The 26,966-nt window shown below is 37.8% G+C and overlaps 1 protein-coding gene across 2 annotated transcripts in view; it reads left to right on the top strand.

Moving 5' to 3' along the window:
• Positions 1 to 26,966, top strand: part of fam184ab (family with sequence similarity 184 member Ab) — a 235,020-nt gene that overhangs the window by 190,880 nt on the left and 17,174 nt on the right. For both annotated transcript variants that reach the window (XM_007255380.4, XM_007255382.4), the window contains exons 14-15: positions 18,494 to 18,678; positions 24,406 to 24,552. In XM_007255380.4, coding sequence (XP_007255442.3) covers positions 18,494 to 18,678; positions 24,406 to 24,552 — 332 coding nt within the window. The remainder of the gene's footprint in view (positions 1 to 18,493; positions 18,679 to 24,405; positions 24,553 to 26,966) is intronic.

Genomic DNA, 26,966 nt, shown 5'->3' with positions numbered 1-26,966 from the left:
GTCAGCTCTCGGAAGGTTCACCAATGTTTCATATTACCTCCGTTTATGAATAATTGCTCTCAATGTGTTTTTTCATCTGTTCCTGAATTTCTTCTTGGGATCAGGCCTTTTCTTTTAGCTGCTTCATGTTGTGAGACTGGTACTATTTAAATGATTTCTTGATTCTACAGGTCTGGAAGTAATCAGGTCTGGTTGTGCACAGACACAGACAGACAAATACATTCACACTCACACCTAGGGGGCAATTTTAACCAATTCTTAATTCGCTTGATCATGCCGTCTTTAGACTTTGGGAGAAAACCGGAGCGCCACCCACTGCGCCACCGTCCGCCCCTAATCACAAGTAATATGTGTGTATAAAAACATATATACTCATGTTTTTAAACCTGCTTGTCTTCATAGCCTGGCTGATACTTGGTTAGGATCTGTATCTGCTGTGGATCCCTGATGGTCAGGAGATACATTCCAGTCTGTATGCTGATTTTATTGCACAAAAGCATTCTTTTAGTTTGAGTTCTAGATAGCTGTTCTTACTGCGAGTGATGAGCTCTGGTGTTTAGACAGGACTGTTAGTGTTGTAATGACCTGTCTGAGGATCAGAAAGTCTACCTTCTCTCTCTCTCTCTCTCCCTCTTTCTCTCTCCCTCTTTCTCTCATTCTCTCTCGCTCAGACCCAGGCACACAAGTACTCTGTATCTCTCATTGCCAATTCTTTATCTCCCCTCCTGTTATGCTTTTCATATATTTCTCTGTGTACTTCCGCCTTCTTTCTTTCTCACTTTCTCTCTATCTCTCTCTCTCTCTCTCTGTCTCTCTCTCTCATGCTTCATTTAATTAATTTATCTAATGTCTCTGTGTTTTGCTATCTCTTTTCCATAATTTTCCTTATTTTATACTGTCTTCACTCACTTTACCTCTCTCTTTATTCTGCTATTAATCTTCTCTGTCTTTTATTACAGAGAAGAGAAATGTCTGTCTCTCCCCCTGTTTCCCCTTACTGATTTATTTACATGCTTTATTTCTTTTCTTTCTCTCTTTCTGTTTCTGTCTTCTCCCTCTCTTTTTCTGATTCTCTTTCAAGTGACTGTCTCTCTCTTTTTCACTTTTTGTCTTTCATTCTTGGTTATATTCACTTTTTTTCTCCTTCTTTTTCTCATCCTCACTTACTCTCTTATCTATCTCAGAGAATAGAAATGGTTTCTCTGCCCCTCTCTCTCTCTCTCTCTCTCTCTCTGGTGTGTGTTAATTGTTTCAGTGTGTGAGAGATCATTGCGCGTGGTTGGTGTAATGAGCTGTATGAGATTGGCTGGGCAAAGCTGTGGTGTGAAGAATTGAGTTTTATTGTGATGATTAATCAGTGGAGCTACGTTCCACATGACTGCTCCCCATTCCTCTCTCTCTGTCTCACACACACACACACACACTCTCTCTCACACACACACACACACAGTGATCATGCAGTCAGTCCATCACTTTAGATGACTGGGTTAGATTTGATGTGATTGTGAATGCAGTGCGGCGCGTCACGGCTCCGTCTTTCAGACACATTTCTCCTCACATTCCCTGTGTAAGCCACCACCTCTTCTGCCTTGCCTCCAGAGGTCACATCAGTTTTATTTAATGCTGAGTGGTGTAAAGTTTTACAGCTGTGATTCAGACGTTTACAGAAACAGAGCTGAAGCAGCTGCTGAGCGTTCTCTCAGGCCTCTTCCTCCTGAAACAATTTCTGAACTGCAGTTTCATTAATACTGATCCTTCAATTTAGAGCCATTTTAGGAGATGGATGACCATGAACACACTTCCTCTATGTATTCTAATGTTGCTAGAACATATTCTATAAAGAGGATGGTGGTATGCATGTCCCCTTTTGCTAAAACGAAGTGCTATTGTACTCCCAGGTATAAAAAATATATATATTACCATCACTTTCTTTAGAACTAAATGGTATATTCAACATAGAATCCATTTTAATTTAGTGGGCACAGTACAGACGTTCATGTAAAACCAGCAAACAGGTTTAATGTTGAAGGGCAATCCAAAAGAACAATTATAAAGGCCAGGCCAGCGCAAAAACATTAACAGCAAAAACATTAACAGCAAAAACAAACACATATGGATAAAGCAGGGACATGAAAAAAAATGAATAAGCAGAAAATCCAGCAAACAGAGCAAAGAAAAGAACAAAGAAAAGAAAACGTTTAAAAAAAAACGGAAAAGGGTCAAAATACAGATATAAATGCTTAGTATGCTTACACAATTGTTTCTGCAATACCTAGCAAAGTTCAATTAAATAGAAACAGGGCTTAAATACACACAAATCAATCAGACACAGGTGAAGGGAATCATTAATTAGTAACAGCTGCAGGAGATTAGAATTCAGGTGACAACGGTTGTGGGAACTGCCTATGATTGGTTGAAAGGGAGCATGTGACTGTGGTGTGAGGGAGTAGTATTTTGGTCATTTTGGTGTCAGTAGCAGAAATAGGTCCAAGAAGTTTGAAAAAATATGATAAAAATGAGTCTGTGATCAGTTGCCAGAATGGGCTATTGGTCACACAATGAGAACTATGGGAAATATATGGATTTGTAAGGAACTCACTGACATTGCCCAGCTGTTTAGCTTTACCTTGCCATATCTGTTTACTTATGTCTCTCCATTTTAGCAATCAATGGAGCTCTAATTGATCAACCAACAAAAGAACAACAAAAGAAAATCTTACTCCAAACTTACTTCAGTTAACAAATGTATGCAGCACTTGGACTCTATGTGAAAGAACTTGTAAAAATTAGCCCTGATTAAGCAAAGGTTAGCGTGCTCATGGCAAGGTGAAATGTATGATCAGAGTTGGAGCAAGGACTGATGATGGGTGCCAAATGGATGGAGCATTTAATTTCTAAAGTTGCATGAGTATTTATGTCACATCCTTGTCCTGTCCCATTTCAGCCTCCATGTTTTTTCCCCTCCTTTGTTTGTTGGCTCTCCGTGTCTCTCCATGTCTCCACCCATGTCTCTAGTGCTCAAACCTGTGTTAATTTGTAGCTCCGTCCCCTCATTTCCTGTCTCCAGGTGTTTCCTGTTCCCTCCATGTGGACTTAAGCCTCTGTGTTTTCAGTGTTAGGTTGTCTGGTCTTGTGCGTGTTCCACGTCAGTCAGGTTGCTGTTTTGTCATTTATTTAGTGTTAATTCTAGTAGTCCTATTTGTTCTTGAATCTTGTTTTGAGTTTAGTTTTGGTTTATTGTTTGTTTTTATTGTAAATAAATGACCTGCGTTTACATACGCCTCGCGTCCTCCCTGCTGCAAACCCTGACAATTTAACATTCCTCGATCCACAGTGTCACCTACATACTTGGAATGCTTCATAGAAAAATAGTATTTCCACTCACAGTGGACAGCCTAAACACTTTTTCAAGTGTTTCCTTTTGAAATTTCTTCATGAATTGCTATTCATACATTTTTACTGCTGCTGCTGCTGGTGCACGCACTGATGAATGTTGTTTAGCTGGCTTACTAATGATTACTATTGGCTGAGCAGAAAAGGTTTCCTGCAGCAGTCGATTACCTTTCTTCCCAAAGGTATTATGATTTTTTTGGCCTGGCCTCACCTTTCTCCTGCCCTTGACTGAGCTGAGTGAAGTCAGAGCCTCATGACAAGATTACAAATTACTCCACTAGGCTCGTCTCTTTCTTTCTCTCCCCCTCTGTCCTTTGGTAAAATGTTATGTTGAATGAATTTTTATATTTAATGAAAGCAGTAGAGTAGTGAAGGTCATTATATGGTATACACTGTAGATTATCACAGACGAGATGAGATTCACTTCAACACAACCTAGAATGTTGTATTTTGTTTTAAAACACGCTCTCTCTCTCTCTCTCTCCTGATATGCTGTTCTGAAAAGTTTTAACATGAATAATTTGATTCGTGATTTAGAGTTTAGTATATATAGAATACTTGGTGAAGTTAAACTAGGTTACTGTATTTTCTGAGAACTCCAGGATTGTTTCAGTTCCAACAGCAGCTCACAGAGTTTGTCTCTGATATCTGGATTCTATATACATGTGCATATTTATACTTATTAACAAAACCTTATTAACAAATGCACCAAGAAGGAGTTATTAGATCAAGTAAGACTTTATGTGTGTGAAGTGATTACAGTTTGTGAGTAAGAGATGAAAGCAATGCTGGGGGGTTCGCTCCTACACGGAAAATTGCAATGCTGGAAAGATCCAGCAAAAAATCCACCAGTTTAAATGGCAGCACCTGTGTGGACAACTAAATTCACAGACCTCCTTGAATTAACAGAGAAAGCAGCCGAAAAAATAGCTGTTGGTGAAGTGTGTCACTCAACAACAAAGACAAAATTGAAGAAATTAATGCAAGATCACAATCTGAACTTCCTCTGATTCCTCCCTTAAAACTGATAATGTTCCAGTCCATAGCATTCCAGGTTTGTCGCACTGCAAACAAAGATGACATGATAGAGTTGGCAGGCTGTTGGGTGGTTTAGATAGCAGGCTATTTGTCAAAACTACTACTGCATCTCTCAGTCCAATGATGTACCTCCTATCAAAGTTTTTCAACTGGTAAAAAGTCTCTTTAAGTGCATCGTAAAGGCATGTCTTTCCCTCAACGATCTCTCACCAAGAGGTGCACTACCTAAAGTAGCCTTAATGTCTCTTTAAGTGCATTGTAAAGGCATGTCTTTCCCTCAACCATCTCTCAGCCAGAGGTGCACTACCTAAAGTAGCCTTAGAGCCTCTTTTTATAGAAAAGCAGGAGAGGCAGTTTTTCACCTTCTTAAGGCAAGACCCAGGTTCTAACCAGGCCACGCCTCTAATCATTTACATGTCGGTAACTGCATGCCAAGTTTTACTATTTTTGTCAGTGACTGAAAAAAGACTGTATATGTGTAAATGTATATGTGAGAATCCTGGGATAATCAAGCATAATGCTCACAGCTTTTCTGCACTTATGGTCTAATGTCCCCAGTGCTCCACCCACATCTCTCAATATCATTCCCGTCTGTCTCGTTAAGTCATCTTCTGCAGTCTGAATGTGTTCCAGTGTAGAATTATGTTCATAAAAAGCCATATGTTGCCCATAAAGTACAATGCACAAGTCTGTCTTCACTGCTTTAGTTATGGCAACTGGGCAAAATGTTTTTTTTTTTGTTGTTTTTTACCATGCTGATTAACTTAAAATCACTTAAAATGCACGGCAACATTCTGCACAGCAACATGTTTTAAGAAGCAACACAGCATAGATTTTATAGTCTACGCCCACTCAGCTCCGACTCCACTGCAGCCTGATTTTAATATTGTACATGGAAATGATCCAGTCGTTTTCTAAATGCAGAAGCTGTTGGACAAGTGTAAACAAGCTGTGTTTAGACTGGATTTTGTTCATAATATCGAGTATACATTTTAAAATGAGAAAATGTCATCTGGGTGAGTTACTATGTCCTAATATATTATGTTTCTAGTATATTATGTTTTAAGTTTTTAATCACAGTTTTCATGCATCTTGGCATGTTCTCCTCCACCAGTCTTACACACTGCTTTTGGATAAGTTTACGCCACTCCTGGTGCAAAAATTCAAGCAGTTCAGCTTGGTTTGATGGCTTGTGATTATCCATCTTACTCTTGATAAATATTCCAGAGGTTTTCAATTTGGTAAAATCAAAGAAACTAATCATTTTTTTTAAGTGGTCTCCTATTTTTTCCAGAGCTGTATAAATATCAGGTTTAAAATGATTTCACCTGCCACAATATAATTTGTATAAATGTCATTATAGTGCTACATTTCTGGTTGGAAACATATACTTTAGGGTACCTGACTAGTTAAAAATGGCACAAAATGTGAAAGCATATAATATGAGGTGCCTTGTTTACAAAAACTGCAAAACATGTCTAGCTTGTTAAAGGCTAGAGAACAAAGTACTGGCAAACATATCATAGTAATGTGAGTGTGCTGCTGACATCAGCCTACGATTTAAGCAGGATTAACTGTCACACTGAGCGCTGGCCACTTGAAGTCACCTCTGACCTGGACAAGAGCCACCCAGAGTGGCAGTGCAGTGGATGTTCCTGTGCTGTGTGTTTGTTTGTTTGCGTGTGTGTGTGTGTGTGTGTGTGTGTGTGTTGTAGGCTGATGTTATGAGCGGTGAAGGGGCCAGTGTTTGGCACTGGCCTTCGAGCAAAGTGTAGCTCGGAGGGGCAGTGCTCTGAGCCCTGTGGGTGACCAGCTTGTTTTGACATGTTGGTCAGACTGTTTGTGAGCATGCCTCATTGCCTGTGTGTGTGTGTGTGTTGTTACATTTAAAGTACTAGTATAACCTAATCTCTCTCTGGAGGGAGGAAAGCCACTGGGCTATAATTACTGCTGTTCTTATTTTCATATTGCGTTTTCAGAGGCAGTGAGTGAACTGCACTTCACAGATCATTTGAGGTGACAGAGTCGAGTAGTACCTCATGGCAACTTGTCTAGTAAAACGTCTGGTAAATGCTCAGCTGTGCTATAAAAGGCAAATAACTGAACCAATTGAATACATCATAGTCATAATAAAGCATATTGGGAATGCTAGAAAACACTCAGCCTGACTCTCTGATACTTGGTCTGATTGTAATTTGGACTGAAGATTGGACACACTTTCTTTTTCAATGTTTTTTTTTCTACATTGTAAATGAATGCTGAAAGCATTGAGTCTATGAAGGAACACATAAGGAATCATGTAGTAAATTTAAAAGTGTTATATACTTTATGAAGCTCTATAGGTGCTCTTATCTGAGGTGCTGATAACTTTAACAGTTTCTGAGGCTGGTAACTGATTCATTTATTCGGTGCAACAGAAGTAACTCCTTTTGGTCTTTCTTTCCTGGGGCGGTCCTGATGAGAGCCAGTTTCATCATAACGTTTCTGATGGTCTTTACGACTGCACTAGAAGATGCATTAAAAATTCTTGTTGGTTTTTTTAGATTTAAAGTCTTTTTTTCTTTACTTGCTTGAGTAGTTCTTGCCATAATATGGATTAATATCACTGTACACCAACTCTACCTCTTCACAACACAACTGATGCTCTCAAACACATTAAGAGGCATTTCAGGAAGAAATTTAAGCCATTAACTCTTCACAGGTTCAGCACAGCTGTTAACTAAAAGCCGTTCCGGGTAACTCTACCTCATAAAGCTGACTGAGAAAATCCAGCCAAGATGTGCAGATCTGTCATTTAAGCAAAAGGTGCTACTCAGAAGAATCTAAAATATAAAACATATTCTGATTTGTTTAACACTATTTTGTTTGCTAAATAATTCCATATGTTTTTCTTCATAGTTTGGATGACTTTAGTATTTTGTATTACTTTTGTATTTTGGATGACTTTTCCTTTCCTTTATTTTTTCCTTGTCTGTGGCTTTGTTTTGCTCAGAAGATGATGAATAAACTGGCAAAGCTATTTTTGGTCTGGAACTCATTTTTCTTTTGTAAAGTGTCACGCCAAGATAATCATGAATTTATCAGAGCAGATATTAATCTTTCTTTTTTTAATCCCTTATTTTTGCAAATTTGGTCTTTTATTTATTGGTCCTGTTACCTGATTAATTTCCACTTATTTGCTAAGTAGTAAGTATTACAGTAATTAAACATGAAACGTCAACAGGTTAAATTGAGTAAAGTAATATTAGACTGAAACCATGAGTCACTGAGTAATCTCCACTGATGTGTTGCTCATGTGGTTTATGAAGGTAAGCTCAAGCTTGATGCATTACAACTGGCGCAATTGCGGAGCTGGTTCATGGCAGGTGGTCATGCACCCCTGAATGTCTGTAATCTGATATGTGCAGCACTACAGATGGATGGTTTTGAAGCTCTTAGAGGCTAAATCTGGCATTCACACAGGTTTATGCGCTGTGTGCTTATGAAAGTATAACTAAGCCTGAACAGTGAATGACACACTGGTGTCTGTAAGCATGGACTAAAGCTATTTTAGTTCTGTTCCCCAGCATGACATTCATGATAATGGAAATAGTTTGGATGTAAGCTCTGGTCTTCTGCTCTTTTTAATTACAATCTCCCTCGTGATGAAATTCTGGCAAACGCTGTGAGCACATTATCCAAGAAGCACATTTTTGCGCCCTGGTGGATTGAAGAAGATAGAATTCTTCTTTTCTAGTCTATTATAGTCCAGTAAATACAGTTCAATTCTCATGTGGACGTGGCATGTGAGTAAAGATATCTAAACTCGGACTGAAGAAGGAGAACTGGAATGAAAATTAAAAGCTCAAAAAGGAATGTTTTGAATGCTTTTGCTTGTGTTTAAGCTCCGCCCCCTTGTTACCTTTGTTTGGGTGTTTCCTGTATCCTGTCCCCTCTCATATATATAGCCCTTTGTTTTCAGTGTAAGTTTGTCGGTTCTTGTACGTTGTTACATCTGTTTGGTTGTAGGTTTTCCTGAGTTCTTAGCCTCTTTGTATTCATTGTTCCTATGGTTTATCTCATTTTATTTCTTTTTCGTTGTTGGTTTTCTGTTTTGTAATAAACATATTCACAATTTTCTCCTCCCTGCTGCACCACAGCCTGACACCACTGCTTGATTACTATGATTAATAATATGATAAGAAGTTAAAAAGAAAAATTAAAATTAAATCACTGATTTTGAATGATTTCAAAAATACTTCAAAATAATGTAGCAACACTTTATAATAAGGCTACATGAATTATTCATTATTAACACTAGGTCAGGTATAGACAATAGCACAGAAACAGTGCGCTGAAGCTAAGGCCATGTACAGGTAATCACTGAGCCTCAGTAAGGTTGCTGACCATAGCTTGATAATTTACCACCACCACTAGCCTTGTAGAGACAAGCATTTTTGACACTGAAAACCTATATATCCACTGATGAGCTACAGTGTATGACTTTTCGTTGCTTGCCACTGTGTGTCAATATGGCAACCCATGTGAACCTCGCGTCTGGGGAAGAAAACTCTATCCAGTGTTTGAAAATTGGACTCCTGTAGCCATTTCACATTTACTCGCATTTATTACTGATTGTTCCTTTAAGCATTAAAATTGAACATTGATTAATAATGTCTTAGTTGGGGTTAATTCATAAGTAGTAGAGACTAGTGTTGTCAATATTAAGAAGTTAAAGCACACGGTTAATCGGAAACATTATCACATACATTTTAGCACATTAATCATTCTACCAAGTTTTTACAGAGCCAGCTTTATTCACTGTGTTTGTATGAAAGTATAACTAAAGTATAACTGAGTCTGAAACATATGTGAATAAAGCACTTGTGCTACCTTGGAAATAGTGGTGCCAGTGCTCCACTACAAATAAAGAAGAGCATACCTCCTGCAGGCTCTACAGGCCAGGTATTTGGAGATACCGGCTTGCCCCTGGCTTCCTCCTGTGTTTAAGTGCTAATAGAAATATCACTAGTCAGTTCTGATGATGGGCTGTAGTTCTAGACAGCTGGCACACACTCACACCCCCACACGCTCAAGGATTCAGTCCCAGGTAATGAACCAGAGGACAGCTCTTTAACGTCAAGAATTCCTCGAGAACTCAGGCTTCCCCGAGCTCCCTCTGTCCCCACTCTCTGCAGGACGAGAGAAAGCATTCAGCACAATGTGCCTACTGAAGTTCACAAAGCCTTTAAATGAGAGCAGGGCCTTGTTTTCACACACAGGGGTCTGCTGGAATCACAGTGGCTGTTAGAAAGCTATACAGGCTGTATTTGATTAATCGTTATTAATTTATTGTACCATATATGGACATGATCTTATTGTTAGCTGTTTTAAGCATTGTGTACGCTTTGTTTAAAATCTGCTCTTTCACTTTATATATTTATGGTATATGATGTGAATAAGCTGGCATGTTGTCTTTGTTTAAAAACAGTTGTTAAATGTGATTTGTTTTATTTTTTAATATATTTAAATATTTTTGAATTGTAGCTCCAAAATCTAAATACTTCATTGCTCTTTAAAAGTAATGTGCAAATGTATATTTATGCTATAGTAGTGTCATTATATGTGAAAGAGAAATGGTCCTAACATTACAGAAATATTGTTTATCCCGATTTTTTCTGGAACAGTGTATTGGCCTTTATACAGCTCTGGAAAAAAAAAATAGACCACTTAAAAATTCTGATTTTGACAAATTGAAAACCTCTGGAATATAATCAAGAGGATGTTCACAAGCCATCAAACCAAGCTGAACTGCTTAAATTCTTGCACCAGGAGTGGCATAACGTTATACAAAAGCAGTGTGTAAGACTGGTGGAGGAGAACATGCCAAGATGCATGAAAATTGTGATTAAAAACCAGGGTTATTCCACCAAATATTGATGTCTGAACTCTTTATGAATATGCATATGAACTTTTTTTTTTTTTTTTTTTTCATTATTTGAGGTCTGAAAGCTCTGCATCTGTTTTTGTTGTTTCAGTCATTTTTCATTTTCTGCAAATAAATGCTGTAATGACAATATTTTTATTTGGAATTTGGGAGCAATGTTGTCTGTAGTTTATAGAGTAAAACAACAATGTTCACTTTACTTAAACATAAACCTATAAATAGCAAAATCAGAGAAACTGAATATAGAAATATCTATTCAGTTTCAATATATTTCTAATGATCTAAATTTCAATTAGTGTAGTGGCATAAAATGAGCTTAAAATGACAATACCAAAATCACTATATTTTCTGTACCTACTGTACATTGTGACATTTTTTTGTGTTAGCATTGTCTCAGGTTTAGCATTGCTAGCCATACCAACACAATATTCAGTATTATACACATTTAAACACCATGGAAAATGAATTTGCCAGTACTGTTTAAACAGGTTGGATTAAATAAAACACAAATAGATAGAAGTGATAGTAAACTGTAGCTATACTACTACTGCTTTTACTATCCTGGATTCTGAACTCGGGCTTAGTGTGGCTCTCCAGACTTTCCTACTAGAAAATTAATCCTATAGTAACATTCCAGTTAAAATGTCCTACTTGGAACTAGAAATTCCAGCATGTAAGTTTTAGTGGAATGCAGCATGAGATTCAACACATGCAGTATGAGCTGTCATACCATAGCTGTACAGTGAGTCACGTTTGTAGCAGAAAATTCAAGCTGAGCACACGCTCCCTCAGGTAACCCCAGACTGCTGTGTGCTAATGAAACAGCTCTCACTTCCCAGTAGGAGAGATGATGCACATGCTAATTCATGCCATGGACTGGGTTTGGAAATACGTATGTACCAACTGTTACAGAAGCCCTAAGTATGATTAATTAATGCATGTCGACAGCACACACAGCATAATGTGTGTGAAGCCTCTGGTGTTCTTTGGATGCAGGTTTTTGTTTATTTTTTTGCTGGAATTTCTGCATTTGATTGTGTGTTTCTTATATATGATGATAGTTGGCCTAAAATTTGCTTTAAAAAATAAATGCAGTATATTGCCTTGCTTACAGTATTATATTATATCGCTGCAAATTGGGTTGAAACTCCTGTATCCTGTATAAGTATCTATGCTTGGCAATACAAGTATCAGTGGACAGCTCAGTACGTTTGAAGGAGAACACTAACTTTCAGTGAGTGCCTGCATTGACTAGGATTGGACTAAGCAAAGGTGGCTAAGTATGTCTCTTAAGGTTTATTTAGGTTTAACATTAAATACGGATATGGATGGAGCCTTCTCTAAATGCTCTAAGTACTTTTTGTATGTATTTTTGTAGTTCTTTAAAAGCTTACAGATAAAGACAGAAGGGAACAGTACCACTGGAGATCATGGGGGCAGTGTAGTCTAAAGTTTAAGCAACTACTACCATATGGACATGAGAAAAAAACTTAAAAGTGCATTATTACAGCATACTCCTCCATTGTCATGTTTGTTGATATCAGAAACTGTTGACTCTGAAGTGCTCTCTAGTGAATGTACTTTTTTATATCTATGCCAAAATAGAAGAATACATAAATGTATATAGGCAGTAATGGTTACAATATTTGAAGCTCGTTAATTTTCGTATGCATGGGATAAAAAAAAGGTAAAATCAGACTTAAGATTTACAGAAGCCATTTACAGAAGGCTGGGACATCCCAGAAAATAAAGCATGTATACAACATTTAAACGTCTCATTTCATCTTTTTCTCATTCATTTTAAAATGTCTAGTTGTAATCTCTGGAATAAATGAATGCTATGTGATTTGTTTTTTGTAGAAAAAAGAGTGATGACTCGATATAACGCTGCTTTAGTCCGGGGGAGGAGTAAAGCAGCGTTCTGTTTACAGCGTTAACTAGTGTAAAAATACACTTAGCTATCTCAGTTGTACTTCCCTGGTGGTGGTGTTCCATAGACAAATTCTAACCATTTGTTCCTTAGCTCTGAATTACTGGGTAAAGCATAAAACACTGATGTGTTATTTGCACAAATAACACAGGAATAAACTGCCATGCTGTTTCTTGCCATGCTTAGCTCCTATCTGACGAGACGTGTCGGCTTCAGCTCTGCCTGTGGGCGGTTGTAAGCCGAGGTGGGCGAGGCCATGAATACTAATTCACGGGTTGACGTAGACACAGTGCTTTTCCTGATCGATACGTTTTTCTGAACATTTTCTTTTACTAGCTACTGCAGACAATGGAGGTTGAGGTAGAGTTTCATGTGCAGCATGCATATACAACTCAGAGAGACCTATTTGTATTTTACAAACAACAAGAAATTGTGGATTTTAGCAGAAGAACATTCAAAACAAAATGTAAAAAATATTATGCTATTCAACCTATTTCTTCAAGCATTGGCATCATCTGTGTTTAAAGCTAGAAATATACTTATTTTTCCATTTGTTTGCATACCAATGATGGCTACCTCATGTCTCATATCCACTGTCCATATGGTGTGTTGGTTGTGTGCATCTAAAAAAATGAATGTGACACGTATCCAGTGTGCAGAAAACACTAAACTGCCAGAGACAGTGCATACCCTGAGCATTATCAGTGATTTGAAAGTTTTGAAGTAAGGCTACCTGTATTTGAATGATGTGTTCTTGCTGCTGTGTCAAGTGCTCTACAGGCCTCTAGTGAGAGCCTCTAATAGCCGATGTTGGGCACATTACTTTGAAAAAGTAATTCGTTTTAGTTACTAGTTACTTCTCCAAAAAAGTAACAGAGTTACTAACTGAGTTACTCCACTATAAAAGTAACAAGTTAACAGTAAAAGTAACTATTGCGTTACTTTTCTGTTACTTGCCCCCGTTTATTTCAACGCCGTTACTCCCATTACTGCTAATTCCACACACAGCATAAAGACAAGTATGTGAACCACTACATTCAAAGCGCAACACATGGCCAAACAGCAAGTATAACTCCAGCCTTAGACCTTCTGATGAGGCCTCTGTGGGATACAAGTGTTTAGCTGTAAAGGACAGATGCTGTGACAGCACTATTAAGCTAATTGTAGAGTGTGAAATGATATTTACTGGAACTCTGGAGTTGGATGAGCAGACTGTAATTCGGTTAAGCAGAACTCATTAAGTTCATCAAGATGGCGATTGGCTGAGCAGTGCGCTATAGGAAGAGCAGAGTTTAGAAAGTCACAGTGCTGTTGGAGTGGAAAATTAGCCCGCAGACGCAGAGCACCGTTTGATTAATCTACACTCCCCCGTACAGGATGGTGGAAATTACAGTCATGTTAGGAGAGCATCTTCATTTTGCTCTCTCTGTCTTGCTCTGAACTCGACTAGTTCAGTGTGTCTATGCTGTGCCTCCAAAATGTATCGAGGGATGATGCATACGTTTAATATGCAAGCACTTTCACACGGTTTTATGTAGTTGTTTTCTGTCTTTTCTGTCTTGTAATGATGATACATTATGTTGAAAGCTCGGGTTTATACTGTAAATTAATGGGGGTTTGCTAGCGGCTTCTCCAGGAAAAGTCTTTGAATATGCTGCACTGAAGGATCTGTTTGTGCAGAAATATTGGATGCATTTTCACATTTCATCTCTTTTCAGGAAACGTCAGATTAATGTATGCATGTGCTCTGTATCCATGAGACTGCAGCCTTGTTGTTCTGCCTTGTATTCAAATGAAACATCTGATCATTCGGAAGCCCTATTTTTAAGCATATTAACAATTTGCAGCTAGAACTAACCAGCCTCCACATTAAGCCATTAAATGTTAAGGGGCTCAGCTCTCTAAAGCGTATAGGTGTTAAGATCATCTTAACTGATAAAAACAGTGTTCAGTGTGATGCTCACTTAGTCTTTTAAGAATCATGTCTGAAATGTCTCACCTATATAGCAACCCATGTCCCACCCATACATTAAAGTAAAAGTTCCATAATACAGTTTATTAATGGATGTGCTACTACTTATTTTAGCATCTCAAACAAACTTTGACTAGGCTACTCCAAAATCCTCATCTTATTTTTTTAAGTCATTCAGAGGTGGACTTGTTTGTGTGCTTTGGATCATTGTCCTGCTGGAGAATCCAAGTACGTCTGAGATTGGGGTCATGAACAGATGGCCGGATATTCTCCTTCAGGATTGTCTAGTAAACAGCAGAATTCCTGGTTCCATCTATTACAGCATGTTATCCAAACCCTGAAGCAGCAAAGCAGCTCCAGACCATCACACTACCACCACCATGTTTTACATTCAGGATGTTCTTGTTCTGAAATTATGTGTTTCCAGATGTAACAGGATATTTTTGTAATTTTAGTCCAAAGAATATTTACTCAAAGTCCTGGGGATCATCAAGATGTTTGTTGGTAAATGTGAGTTTGGCCTCTGTGTTGTTTTTTTGTCAGCAGTGTTTTTTTGCTTTGATCTCTCCCATGGAGACCATTTTCAACCAGTCTCTTTCTTATTATTGAATCATTAACACTGACCTTAACTGAGGCAAGCGAGACCTGCAGTTCTATAAATGTTGTTATGGGTTGTTTTGTGACCTCCTGGATGAGTTGTCCATACCCTTTTGATAGAATTTCGGTTGGCCGGTCACTCCTGGGAAGGTTCACCAGTGTTCCATGTTTTCTCCTTTTGTGAATATTATCTCTCACTGTTCTCTGGAGTCCCAAAGCTTTAGAAATGTTTTTCTCATCTGTTGTTGAATTAAATGTTGTTGTTGAATTGTATGTTGCTTAACAAGTTCTATTTTATGAGGGAGCAAGTACTTTTCCACACAGGGCTAGATTGGTGTGGATATTTTTTTTCCTTGCACTAAATTAAATCCTCATTTAAAAAGTGCTTTTTATATTTGCTCAGGTTATATTTGTCTGATATCAAAGTTTCTGAAAAATGCAGGTATGACAAAAATGCAAAAACAAGCGAAATCTGTAAGGGGAAAATACCTTTTATTTACTAAGTATTATTACTATATACTAAGTATTTACATAAATTTGCTATACTGTTAATAAAATCTTACAAATAGTATAATTTTTGTGATTTTTACAGTGTAAAACTGTCAAATCAAGACAGTATGAATACAATTTCAGTAATAGTGAAATATAATAATTACATACAGTATATAAGCCAAAATACTAGCTTCTACTAGCTTCTCAAGGAAAAGCATGTCTTCCACTGAGGGATCTGTTTGTGCAGGAATATTATATGTCGTCTCACACCTCATCTCATTTCAGGAAACATCAGATTAATGTATGCATGTGCTCTGTCTTCATGAGACTGCAGCCTCGTTGTTTTGCTGTATTCAAATGGAACATCTGAACATTCGGAGGCCTTCTGGGCCGAGCGTTAGTTCCTCCCACCCTTGCTCGCTCGGGCCCACTGAGTCCTGCGTTCGCTCCATTAGCTGCGGTAAGATAGCGCTGCATTAAAGCTGGATGCTTAGCCCCCATGGTGTGAGGAGACAGTTGACTGATCTTTCAAGAGTCTTTCAGAGCACAAACACACAACGGCTGGCTGGTCACCCTCCCTTTACTTATTCATAGGGGGGCTATTCCTATACAGTACGGGAGCAGAAGAAATAGAGGCCAAAACGAAAGCAGAGATGCGCAGCCATCAATATTACATTCCCCGCTCAGCCTCAAAGTGCAGTGGGAGGTGAAAATAGCTGGTCCCCGAGACCAGAATATCTGAACTTTTCAAAGCTGTCATTTTTTTTAAGGTCTTGGGTTTAAGTGACTTATATAAAGCATCAGAGAAGATGGTTTCTCTGCACACACAAGAGGATCTCTTTGGGCGGAGATGTTCATATAGCTATTCCAGATTTCCACGTGCTAGAGGAGCCCTGGGCATAAGCTAAAGAGAATAGAGTAGAATTTTAAACCATTTTTTAATGAAAAAAAAACAGTCCATCATACTTTGCATTCCCATTGCAAAATCATAGCATGTCCTGAATCTTTCAGAGCAAAAGATGTTTTCTTAAATGCGGTTTGCGCCTAAGTCCCAGAATTCACATCAATATTATTTTAATCACCCTCTTGGTGTTTGTAGCATAGCGCTATTTTTGAGCACATTGACTCTCACTGCTCACAGCAAGAGCTCATCAGCCTAAAGTACAGCCTCCACATTAAGCCACTAAATGGTAAGGGGACTGATTCCCAAAAGCATGTTAGTATTAAGATCATCTTTAGTGGTAGAGAGAGTGCTCAGTGTGATGCTCACTCAGCCCTTTAAGAATCATACAGTATTTGAGCTGACAATGTTAGCAAAGATATGTAACACTACAACCCGCAAGGAGTGTCACGAGATCTCGCAAGATTAAAACGGCACAAAATTTCTTGTCAAGTGTTAAATATGTCTCGTTAGACATTTGCACAGGTAACCAAAACAAATGTTTGATCATTTTGGGTAGCAAATAGCAGGACTGGTCACACACACCTGCCTCTCTGTACCTGCTGACTTTAACATGTTGTTAATTTAATCCCATGGTCCACCGTGTCCATGCCCACCCGTTCCCGCCTTTGTGGTTTAATGCAGATTGATGCAGAATAGCAGACATATGTGAAGGCAACATGCTGACACCATGCAGAAGATTCGGTCATAGGTTGCCATTTCTGTATAGAATTGAGGGATTCTAACAATAGTTCTAAGGTCTGATAAGACTCATGTGAGATCATACAGGAGAGATGTTGTTGGATTTATGGTAAAATCAGCTACAGTACTTGCATACTGTTCTTTGTATTTTACTGTATATGATACATAATTCATAGTTCATAATCAGAGTAAAACTGTGTTGACATCCATTACAAGGCTATTACTAGTCTTGTGAACCTAACATTGTGTCTCGTCTTGTGTATTATTCTAGTCACACCCCTACTACCTACAGATTGGCAGATTGGAGTTTGATTCCTACTACAATACAATAACACCTGCATTTGCCTGTGTTTCTAACATAGTTAAAAAATAAATAGCCGTACCAAGTAATGTCTGCAGTGGGCTCCTATATAGAGCAGCCCTCTGAAGTACATTGCCAGTTTGAGCTGCAGAAATGGCACAGCCATTCTTTGCCAAGAATCCCAGAGAGTATGATTGACCTCACTTTTTCTGGACCCTCCTCTCCTGAAGCCCATGCTAACCATCACCCTCTCAGTGCTGCAGGCATAATGTGATTGGGGAGTCCTGAATAGAAATGACTCAATTGTGAAGATACAAAATTACATTAGTGAAGTTTTTCCTCTCAAAAACACTCTCTGAAGATTTAAATCACAACTTTGAGGAAGAAAATTGGAAACACATTTGCAACAAATTGGCCAGACTTATTTTTATAGCAAACACAAACTTCTACTGTTTAATGTGCTTCACAAAACATACTACACTCCTGAGAGACTCAACAAGATTCTAGATACTCTCAGTTTAGTCCGAGATACAAGATTTAGATAGGATCTCTTTGGTCCTGCTCTTAATTTGACAGGTTTTTGAGGGAGGTACAGAGGCTTATCAAGACCATAACTGGTATTGAGATTCCTTTGAGCCATTAGCTGACCCTGCTAGCTGATGATTTCTTACTCTTAACGGATGGAGCTAACATTGGCTTTAATTGCTGCATACAAATGTATTGCTCAAATGGAAGAACAGTGAGCCTCATAATTCCTCAATGTGGATAAAATAACTCTATTCTTATGTTCCATCTGAAAAGATTCTCTTTAATTTAAGAAAAAAAGTTTATTTAAAACATATATATATATATATATATATATATATATATATATATATATATATATATATATATATATATATATATATATATATATATATGCATACCTTGTGTTTATTATATAATACATTTACATCTGTCAACTAACACCTCTATTTATGAATGTTTGTGGTTTGGGGCTTGGGGGGGGGTTCATGGTTGTTGTTTTTTATTTATTTATTTATTTATTTTTTAACATTCTTAAACAATTATTGTAACACGTTATGGTAGATGCATGTAACAACCCTTGATTAACAGAAAAAATATTAATAAAAAAACAAAAAAAACACACTCTGGACCCATTGATGTTTAATAAGCAGAATTTGCCTCTGTGTGTGTTTCAGGAGCGAGAGCTGTTGAGTCGTATCTCGGAACTGCAGGACGAAGTGACGCGCAGGAAGAACCACATTGCTGACCTGGACCATGAGATCCACACCTTAAATGAAAACATCAGCACCCTCACCAAAGAGCTGGAGCTAAAGGGCAAAGAGGTGCTGAAGATCCGCAGTGAAGCCAACCAGCAGATCAGGTGAGAGTGTGTGTGTGTGTGTGTGTGTGTGTGTCAGAGGTGTAAAAATCATTAGTGTATGCATCTTTGTGGATGAGGTTGATATGAGGAAATATGATCTCAAATCAATATGACCTCAAATAAAAGCAGGGGGTCAAACCAACAAATTTTTCAGGCCCAAACTTCCTCCTCTAATTTTTTTACCCTCCTACTATGTTTATTTGTCGGGAACAGCAATGGTTTTCCAGGGTTATTTTGAACCGCATGTTTAATTATCCAAAAAGATATCTGAAACCAAAAAAAAATCATTACAAGCAGTGTAAATTTATTTTTTATTACACCATTACTAATTATTCTATTCATATTTAGTGCAATGGTGTTCCTTACCTCTAAAAGGTAATGGTTCAGTTAAAAATATATATATGTTCAACTTTTTTAATGTTTCACTACTTTATTACTTTTAAAAGACCAACATATAAAACAGTAGTTTTACATAATATTGAAACATAACATTGCAATTTTGTTTTAGTTTTAGTTTTAGTTAGATGAAGAATTTTTATATTATATTATATGTTGTACACTATACTTAAGGCAGGCAATAGAAGTTTCATAGTGAAAAAATACTTTTAACTAGTTTTTCTAGATCTTCAAACTTTAAAACGGGTCAAATTGACCCGGAACATAACAGGAGTGTTAAGGTATTTATAGGGGTATATGTGGGGATGTTCATGCACAGAGTTAGTGTTCTGTGTTTGCATAGATTTTGCAGGGTCACCCTGTGCTCTAACTGGGCTAAATAACATTGCTGTAGTACATCTTGACCTGTCTTACTGAATTAGCAGTTACAGTGTGACTGTCATTCAGTAAATTGCATTCATTGTGAAACACAGTGATTTAGATTAAATATTAGTTCTTGAAGATTCTCTGTAAACTCTTATTATCACATTGCAGTTGAGTTAAGCTGATTTAAGAATGTTGTTATATGCATTACTCATATATCTTTGAGAGCAATATGAATTACATGGAGTGCAGTACTCATGCCTGTTCTTGTTTATATTCTGATGTGCATTTGCTGCCTGCTACAGCTGACTGTGCAGTATGGGTGGTGAATATGAACAGTGCAGAGTGAGCATAGGGAGAAACCAAGCATCTGACTACAGGAAGGTTGCATCAAATCCTGCTAATATATAAATCATACATACGGCGTAAAGGCATTAAGGACAAGCTCTTTAAGCTTCACATTTTATTATTTATATTATTTTATAAAGCAACAGTTTCTAATGACTACTGTCTATGATTTACGAAAATATATCTTCAAATGTATTTTCATTAAGTATTAGTGATTGTTTTGTTCAGAGCCAGGAAAATGCTGTTTACTTTAATTTATTTCATTTATTTCTAAATCAAGGACTATAGTTAAGAGGCTTCTACTTGTACATACATAGTAGTAATAATCACTATAATTTCAGTTGGTTTTATATTCGTAGCATCAGTTTATATATTGCTATTCTATGACTCTTGAAGCATGTCAGTGTAAAAGGTGTCCAGAATTCAGATGTAATCTAAGATCATGTGTCAAAAAAGAAGCTTTTCTGTGATCTCATTACAGATTGAGAAAGATTAGCATCAGTTTGTAATGAATCACCTACCATAGCGCTGTATTGAATTAATAAGACCATGTGGTCTAATATTTAAATCATACCATATTTGGCCCAGCATTCTACACATAAAAGAATAATTTGTTATTTGTGGAAAAGATCTGATGTTCTTTTCTCAGAAATTTCTTCTAAATCCTTAGATAAGTTAAATCGAGGTGGTTTAATAAGAAAATCATTTAACTATTGGGGCTGCGTATTAGCAAAAACTTGGGGATACATATCATGATACACAATATTTGTTGTAATATTGTAAGTAAGGTTGATACACTGCCTGGCCAAAAAAAAACAGTCTCCACCTGGATTTAAGTAAGTAAATGATGTGGGATTGATGCTGCAGTTATTCAGGTCTAGATTCAGCAACAGAATGTGCTGAAAGAATGAGGTCAGCTGACTACCTGAATATACTGAATATAGACCAGATTATTCTAGCAATGGATTTTTTTCTTCCCTGATGATACGTTCATATTCCAAGATGACAATATCAGGATTCATGGGGCTGGAATAGTGAAAGAATTTTTCAGGGAGCATGAGATCATCATTTTCACACATGGATTGTTCACCAGAGAGTCCAGATCTTAACCTCACTGAGAATCTTTGGGATGTGCTGGAGAAGACTTTGTGCAGTGGTCAGACTCTACCATCATCAATGCTGCTGCAAGATCTTGGTGAAAAATTAATGCAACACTGGATGAAAATACTGTAAATCTTGTGACATTGCAGAAGTTGATTGAAACAATGCCACAGTGAATACATGCTGCAATTAAAGCTAAAGGCTGTCCAATTAAATATTAGAGTGTGTGAACTTTTCTTTTGGCCAGGAAGTGTATATTCTATTGTTGAAATCAAATAATAGAAAAAAACTGTCAAAATATAAAAAAACACGCAATCATAATATTCAATGAAACACTTTCTGACACCAATCTTTACATGTGATTTAATAAATAAAAATGAATACTGTTTTTAAAACAAATTATCACCATACATTATTTTATCAGTATTTTCTTACACCCCTGCAACTCGTGCCAGACTCTGAGCTTTCAGGATCAGTACTAATTCCTGGCCTAAAAGCGTTCAGACCTAGACAGACAGTAAATCACAGTCTTACATTTCCTCTCTGGCTTCCTCCTCCAAAAACACAGTGAGTGACTTTTCCCACTGTTGTCTTTGCCTGTGGCGAGCTTGTCACATTAATATTCAGAATAGCCAGTGGAGCTGCCAGTAATGAGGCTTGTCAGTTCTAGCCTTCATTTCATTTCAGAAGGCTGGATATTTTAAATCTGAACGAGCAGAAATTGATGTGGCATTTATTGAAAACTTTTGAGCTGCTGCACAACATTTTCCTTCGACTAACTAGCGCATCGGGCTGGGGTCATGACCCCTATTATGTTGATTCGTTTCAGGAAAAAGAAATGGCAGGGGTGTGCCAATTTGCAGTGCATATATTTGTCTGCAGTTACTCAGACTGCTTTTTTAATCTCGCTGATGCACACGGTTACCTGCGTTACCTGTGGCTTTGCTTTTTTAAGATGATGGAGGAAACGAAGAGTCTGAGAGGGAGTCAAGTTTTCACAGTGCGTGATATTAATATTTCAGTCTTTATGAATAAGTAATGTCAGCAGACTGATGCCAGCCTCTGATCAGAATCAAAGGTTGTTGTGCTATAAATTACAAATGAAGAAGAAGTAGAGATGAATTTGTGTGTGTAAGGTTGTGTACACACTGTGTTTACATAGGTGTGTGTGTGTGTGTGTGTGTGTGTGTGTGTGTTTGTATCCGTTTGCGTTCATATTGCTCATATGCTACGGCTGCTAGTACATGCATGTGCCAAGCACAGGGCATGTTTCACAGCCAATTATATAACATGGGAGCTGAGATCCTGAGTCGTGAGCTAAAAATAACAAATAAATAAAGAATATTCTCTGCTCCCCGGAGGAGAAGTACTCTGGGAAGGCAGCAGAGCCTACTTCTGCGTTCACTCAGTGTATACGGCGCACATGCATGAATCACTTAGTGGGGGAGTGGGATATGTGTGCGCATATACAGGTACTCATATGTGTATCTATGAACGCATTTGTATGAGTTAAAGCTAAAGCTGTAAGGAGTGTTTCACGGCCTGTCCCACAACATGAAGAAGTGATTCTGGAGGGGAAATGTCTGACTATCATGAATGAAATTAATAAATAAACATAAGAAAGCACTGAAACTTATACCAGCCAGTGATACTCTTCCACTGAGCCTACCATGAATTATACACACATTTCTGCCAAAGGACAGCTGTTGTTGAGGAAAAATAGAAAAAAACTGAATCTGAAAGTCACAGAAAGAATAAGAAAAATGGAATTGTATTAGGAGAGGAGGATCAAAGGCAGTATGTGCATATGTATATGTTATTGTGTTTCGTAAAAAAATAGTGCAGCAGCCAGCAGGGGAATCAGTACAGTATTCAGGTAATTAATATTTAAAGAATAAAGTGTGTATATATACAGTATCTGGGCAGTGACTGTTTGTTTACACAGTAAAACACAAATATTAGAATAAGTACAAATAAATTTTTTTATAAAAAAAAGTAATGCTTTTACTTGACTGTGTTCCCCTCATAAGAGTCTAGTATAACTTAAGTCCTATCCAGACAGGATTAGTTTCTCAGGGGGTCCTGGGGTAATTTTCTCTTTAGTGGGGGGTCCTCTGTGATTTTATTCTCGTCCAGAACAACCATGTATATGTTTTTCTCAGACGTCTCTGAATTATTTACTGTTTTTCGCTGAACTCCGTGGTCCTCTGGTAATTTTAGTCCCGTCCGGACTCACGTCTCTGAGTTTCGTCACCTCGCCTTTAATAAATTAGCTATTTGTTCAATGCAATGCACCTTAATTACACTTTGGGCGTGCGTTTCCACTGAGATCCCCATAACCACAACAGTGAGTGGAAATGGAGGAGCTACTGAGCGCGATGTCACATGACCGAGAAAGCCTAAAAACTCAGTGGTCCTCCTGATTTTTTCAATTTCAATTTTCAATTTGAGTAGAAGTGTGAAATATTTTTCACAGACATCCCCCTGAGAAACTAATCCCGTCCACATAGGGCTTTAGAGTTATAATCCAACACATGATTTGGTAAATGAGTGTGTATTGATGTTAAATCAAGTGAACAAGTTCATGAGCTGGCTGGGGGCATCCAGGAGAAATCCTGATCTAATCTTTGTTCTTCAAACTATCTAGCTCACAAGATTTCTATTATGGTCAAATTTAATCTGCTTCCTTCTCTTGCATTTGTTCTTCAATAGTCTGGACAACATTGGTCCACCACAAAACAGGTATTACTAGGGTGGTAGGTCAAGTCTTAACATTGCAGTGACATTGATTCGGTCATTAATATGTGCTGTTATGAGTTGGTCAGACACATCAGTGCTGCTGGAGGTTTTAAACAACCCAATGTCACTGCTGGACTGAGAATAACAAGGTCCGGTAGACAGCATCCTGTGACCAGCGTCTTGTGAACAATGATGAAGGACCAGGGGTTGACTGAAACAAACTGCAGCAACAAATTTAGAGCTTCTGTCTCTGACAGAGAGAGGTAGCGCAGCTAGGTAGGAGTGTCACATAAGAGTGGAGGACAGTGAGTGAACACAGTTTTTAAAAACACACTACTAACACACTACCACCATGTCAGTGTCACTGCAGAGCTAAGAATAACGATCCACCACCCAAATAATAGCTGCTCTGTGGTGGTCCTGCAGGGTCCTGACCAATGACGAACAGGGTAAAAGTAGGATAATTAAGTGAGCAGAGAAACAGAAGAACTACACTTTTGTGCAATAATTGTTTTTACATAATTTGCAATAAAATTTGATTTATTTTATTGAACAAATTGATTTTAAACTGGAAAAAAACAGCTCGTACCATAAAACGCTGTCTCCATGGTAACTAGATTGAAAAAGGGGAAAACCTTAACTTTTAAAGTGTTATACGTTTTTTTTTAAGACAACTGCAGTGTATAAATTATTAAGCAGTAAAGCTGACTGAAGTGTGATTGAAGTGTTTATTTGTGTGTGTGTGTGTGTGTGTGTGTGTATGTGTGTGTGTTTGTTTAGAGCTCATGAGCAGGACCTGTGTAAGAAGCACGAGAGAGAGATGGCTGAGCTGAACGCACTGCACAACAGAGAGACCCAGAACATGCTGTCCGACTTCAACAAGGCCCAGGAACTGCTCAAGGACAAAATCTCTGCCCTGCAGGTTCTGTGAGTACACCCTCTAGCTCTGTGTGTGTCCTAAGCTTGTTCTATTTTTCACTGTCTCAAATACACTCATCCAACGGTTTGAATATTAATGCTTAAAAATAAGCCAAAAAATGGCTTTTTAAAATCTCTCCTCACTAATTATCCAGCCATTCAGGTGTGTACTAATGTAGCGTGAGTTGAAGTAGCTGTGTGTAGTATATTTAATAAAAGTACACTTTTAGGAAGTAATATATATCGTACGCAGACACATATGTGTTCAAAAAAACACATTAATTACAAGTCTAAACACGTCTAAGAATAACAAATGGGGGGCTCCAAGTGGTCCAGCGAACTACGCGCTGCCACTATGAGCAGGAGATTGCCAGAGGAGTTCGAATCCTGTTCATGTAGCTTGTCATCAGCTGCCGGAGCCCTGAGAGAGCACAATTGGCCTTGCTCTCTCTGGGTGGTTAGATGGCGCTCTCTCCCCATATCACTCCAAAGGGTGATGTTGATCAGCACAAGGTGTCTGTGAGCTGATGTATCAGAACCGAGTTGCTGCGCTTTCCTCCGAGCACTCTGTGATGCTGCTCAGCAGCAGTTCAAAAAGAGGCAGAGTTTGACTTCACATGTATCAGAGGAAGCATGTGTTAGTCTTCACCCTCCTGGTGTGTTGGGTCATCACTAGTGATAGGGGGAGTCCTAATAAGTGGGTTGGGTAATTGGTTGGTAAATTGGGGAGAAAATAGAAAATAAAAATAAATAAATAAAATAATTTTAAAATCACAAATGGACTCAAATCTGTTAGTGTCATGCTCCAGCCCAGCCGATGCCTGCGACATTTAATAACTGCTTTAACTCTTAGCAATTGTGGCTAAACCAGAGGCTGCAGAGTTTGCATCCCTTTGCAAAGCCCTCTGGAGGGTAATATGTATTGGTTTATGTATTTATTGGTTTGTCTGCTGAAATGTTTAAAATCTTTAAAAGTGCTCAGTATATATTCACACCATGTAGTTTTGTAATTGCTTTTTCTCTGAAAAAGAAGATAAAAATTCATTCAGGCTATTCAATCTACACAGTGGTGAAAGAAAGGCAAACATGTATTCTGTATTGAGCCTTTGGTTTGGTTTTGGCAAAAACAATGTTAATGTTTGTGCATTTCTATTAGAAAACTCTTTTTTTTTTCTACTAGTAATCCCAGGCTAAGAGTGAATGAGCTATAGTTATTAGCTATTTTTTTTGTACTATGTCTTAGGGCTGCAACTAATGATTATTTTGGAAGTCGACTTATCTGATTATTATTTTTTCAATTAGTCAGCAATTATTTTGCCATGCCCCTCACCTCTAAAAACGATAGAAAAAGCTGAACATGAGATTTAAAAAGGCATTTAAATGTCTGTATGTTGTCTAAACTTATGTTTAGTACTCATATTTAATGATTAAATATGTAATCTGTTGTGTTTGTAGTCTGTTGCACTTTTGGAGACAGACTTTGAGTGAAGTTGAGTGTAACCTGTGTGAGTAAGCCATTTACCCATCTACCATTGCGCTTTTGTTTAATGTGGTACTGTAACAAATTAACGAATAGTCGACAATGAAATTTGTAGTCGACAAATTTAAATAATCAACATTGTTGATTATATCGACTAATCCTTGCAGCCCTAATGTGTCTGTTGGTCTCAGTTCTCAACACACTGTTCAGTGTTAGTTTATAACCAAAAGAAAGAAGTGCAGTTCTCCTGATGATCAATAGAGCATTTACACAATAGCATAGAAAATAAACAAACATTTTACTAAATAGTTGTTCTGGTTAGAGATAGCTTAAAATGCTTTAGTAGGAGTTTTTCCGTGTAATTGTTGCCCTTTCATTATTTCCAAATGTCTTTAAATACAGTTGAAAAGAATTAAGATGAACTTGGTGCTGGTACATACTCCCACCCCTCCCTGCAGACCATTACCCTCTACTCGTATAATAATGATGCACACTCGTGCTCAAACAGCAAGATGGAAAGCTTATTTCACTGATTTTTGTTATTTAGCGCGGTACATTTAGAGGTAATGAAATGAGAACATAATTATCACGCACAATGAGCACGCTTTAATTCAGAGCGCAGTACAAACACAAAGCAATAGAAGAAATGATGATGTGTGTGAGAATGTGTGCATAAACACGGAACAGATGTACAGGGGCTCTATGACTCAGGATAGCTCTGGGAGAAATGACCTATTTTAACTTGAGTTGAATGAGAGCACCATCTAGACTCAAATCCAACTACTACACAGCTTGTGGTAAAAATAGCTCATCCTGCTCCTCAAATCCTCCCCATGTATTTACCAGCACTTTAGCAAATGCCAGTTCAGAGGCCCTTTAAATTCAAAGGCCCTTTAAATTAAACAGCCTTGTTCTATGCAATTAACTTTTTCATGTGGTGAAA

The sequence above is a fragment of the Astyanax mexicanus genome, chromosome 1, assembly GCF_023375975.1.
Source record: "Astyanax mexicanus isolate ESR-SI-001 chromosome 1, AstMex3_surface, whole genome shotgun sequence".
Taxonomy (NCBI): domain Eukaryota; kingdom Metazoa; phylum Chordata; class Actinopteri; order Characiformes; family Acestrorhamphidae; genus Astyanax; species Astyanax mexicanus.
Note: the sequence above shows the minus strand (reverse complement) of the source record. Positions and strands in the feature narration are given on the sequence as shown.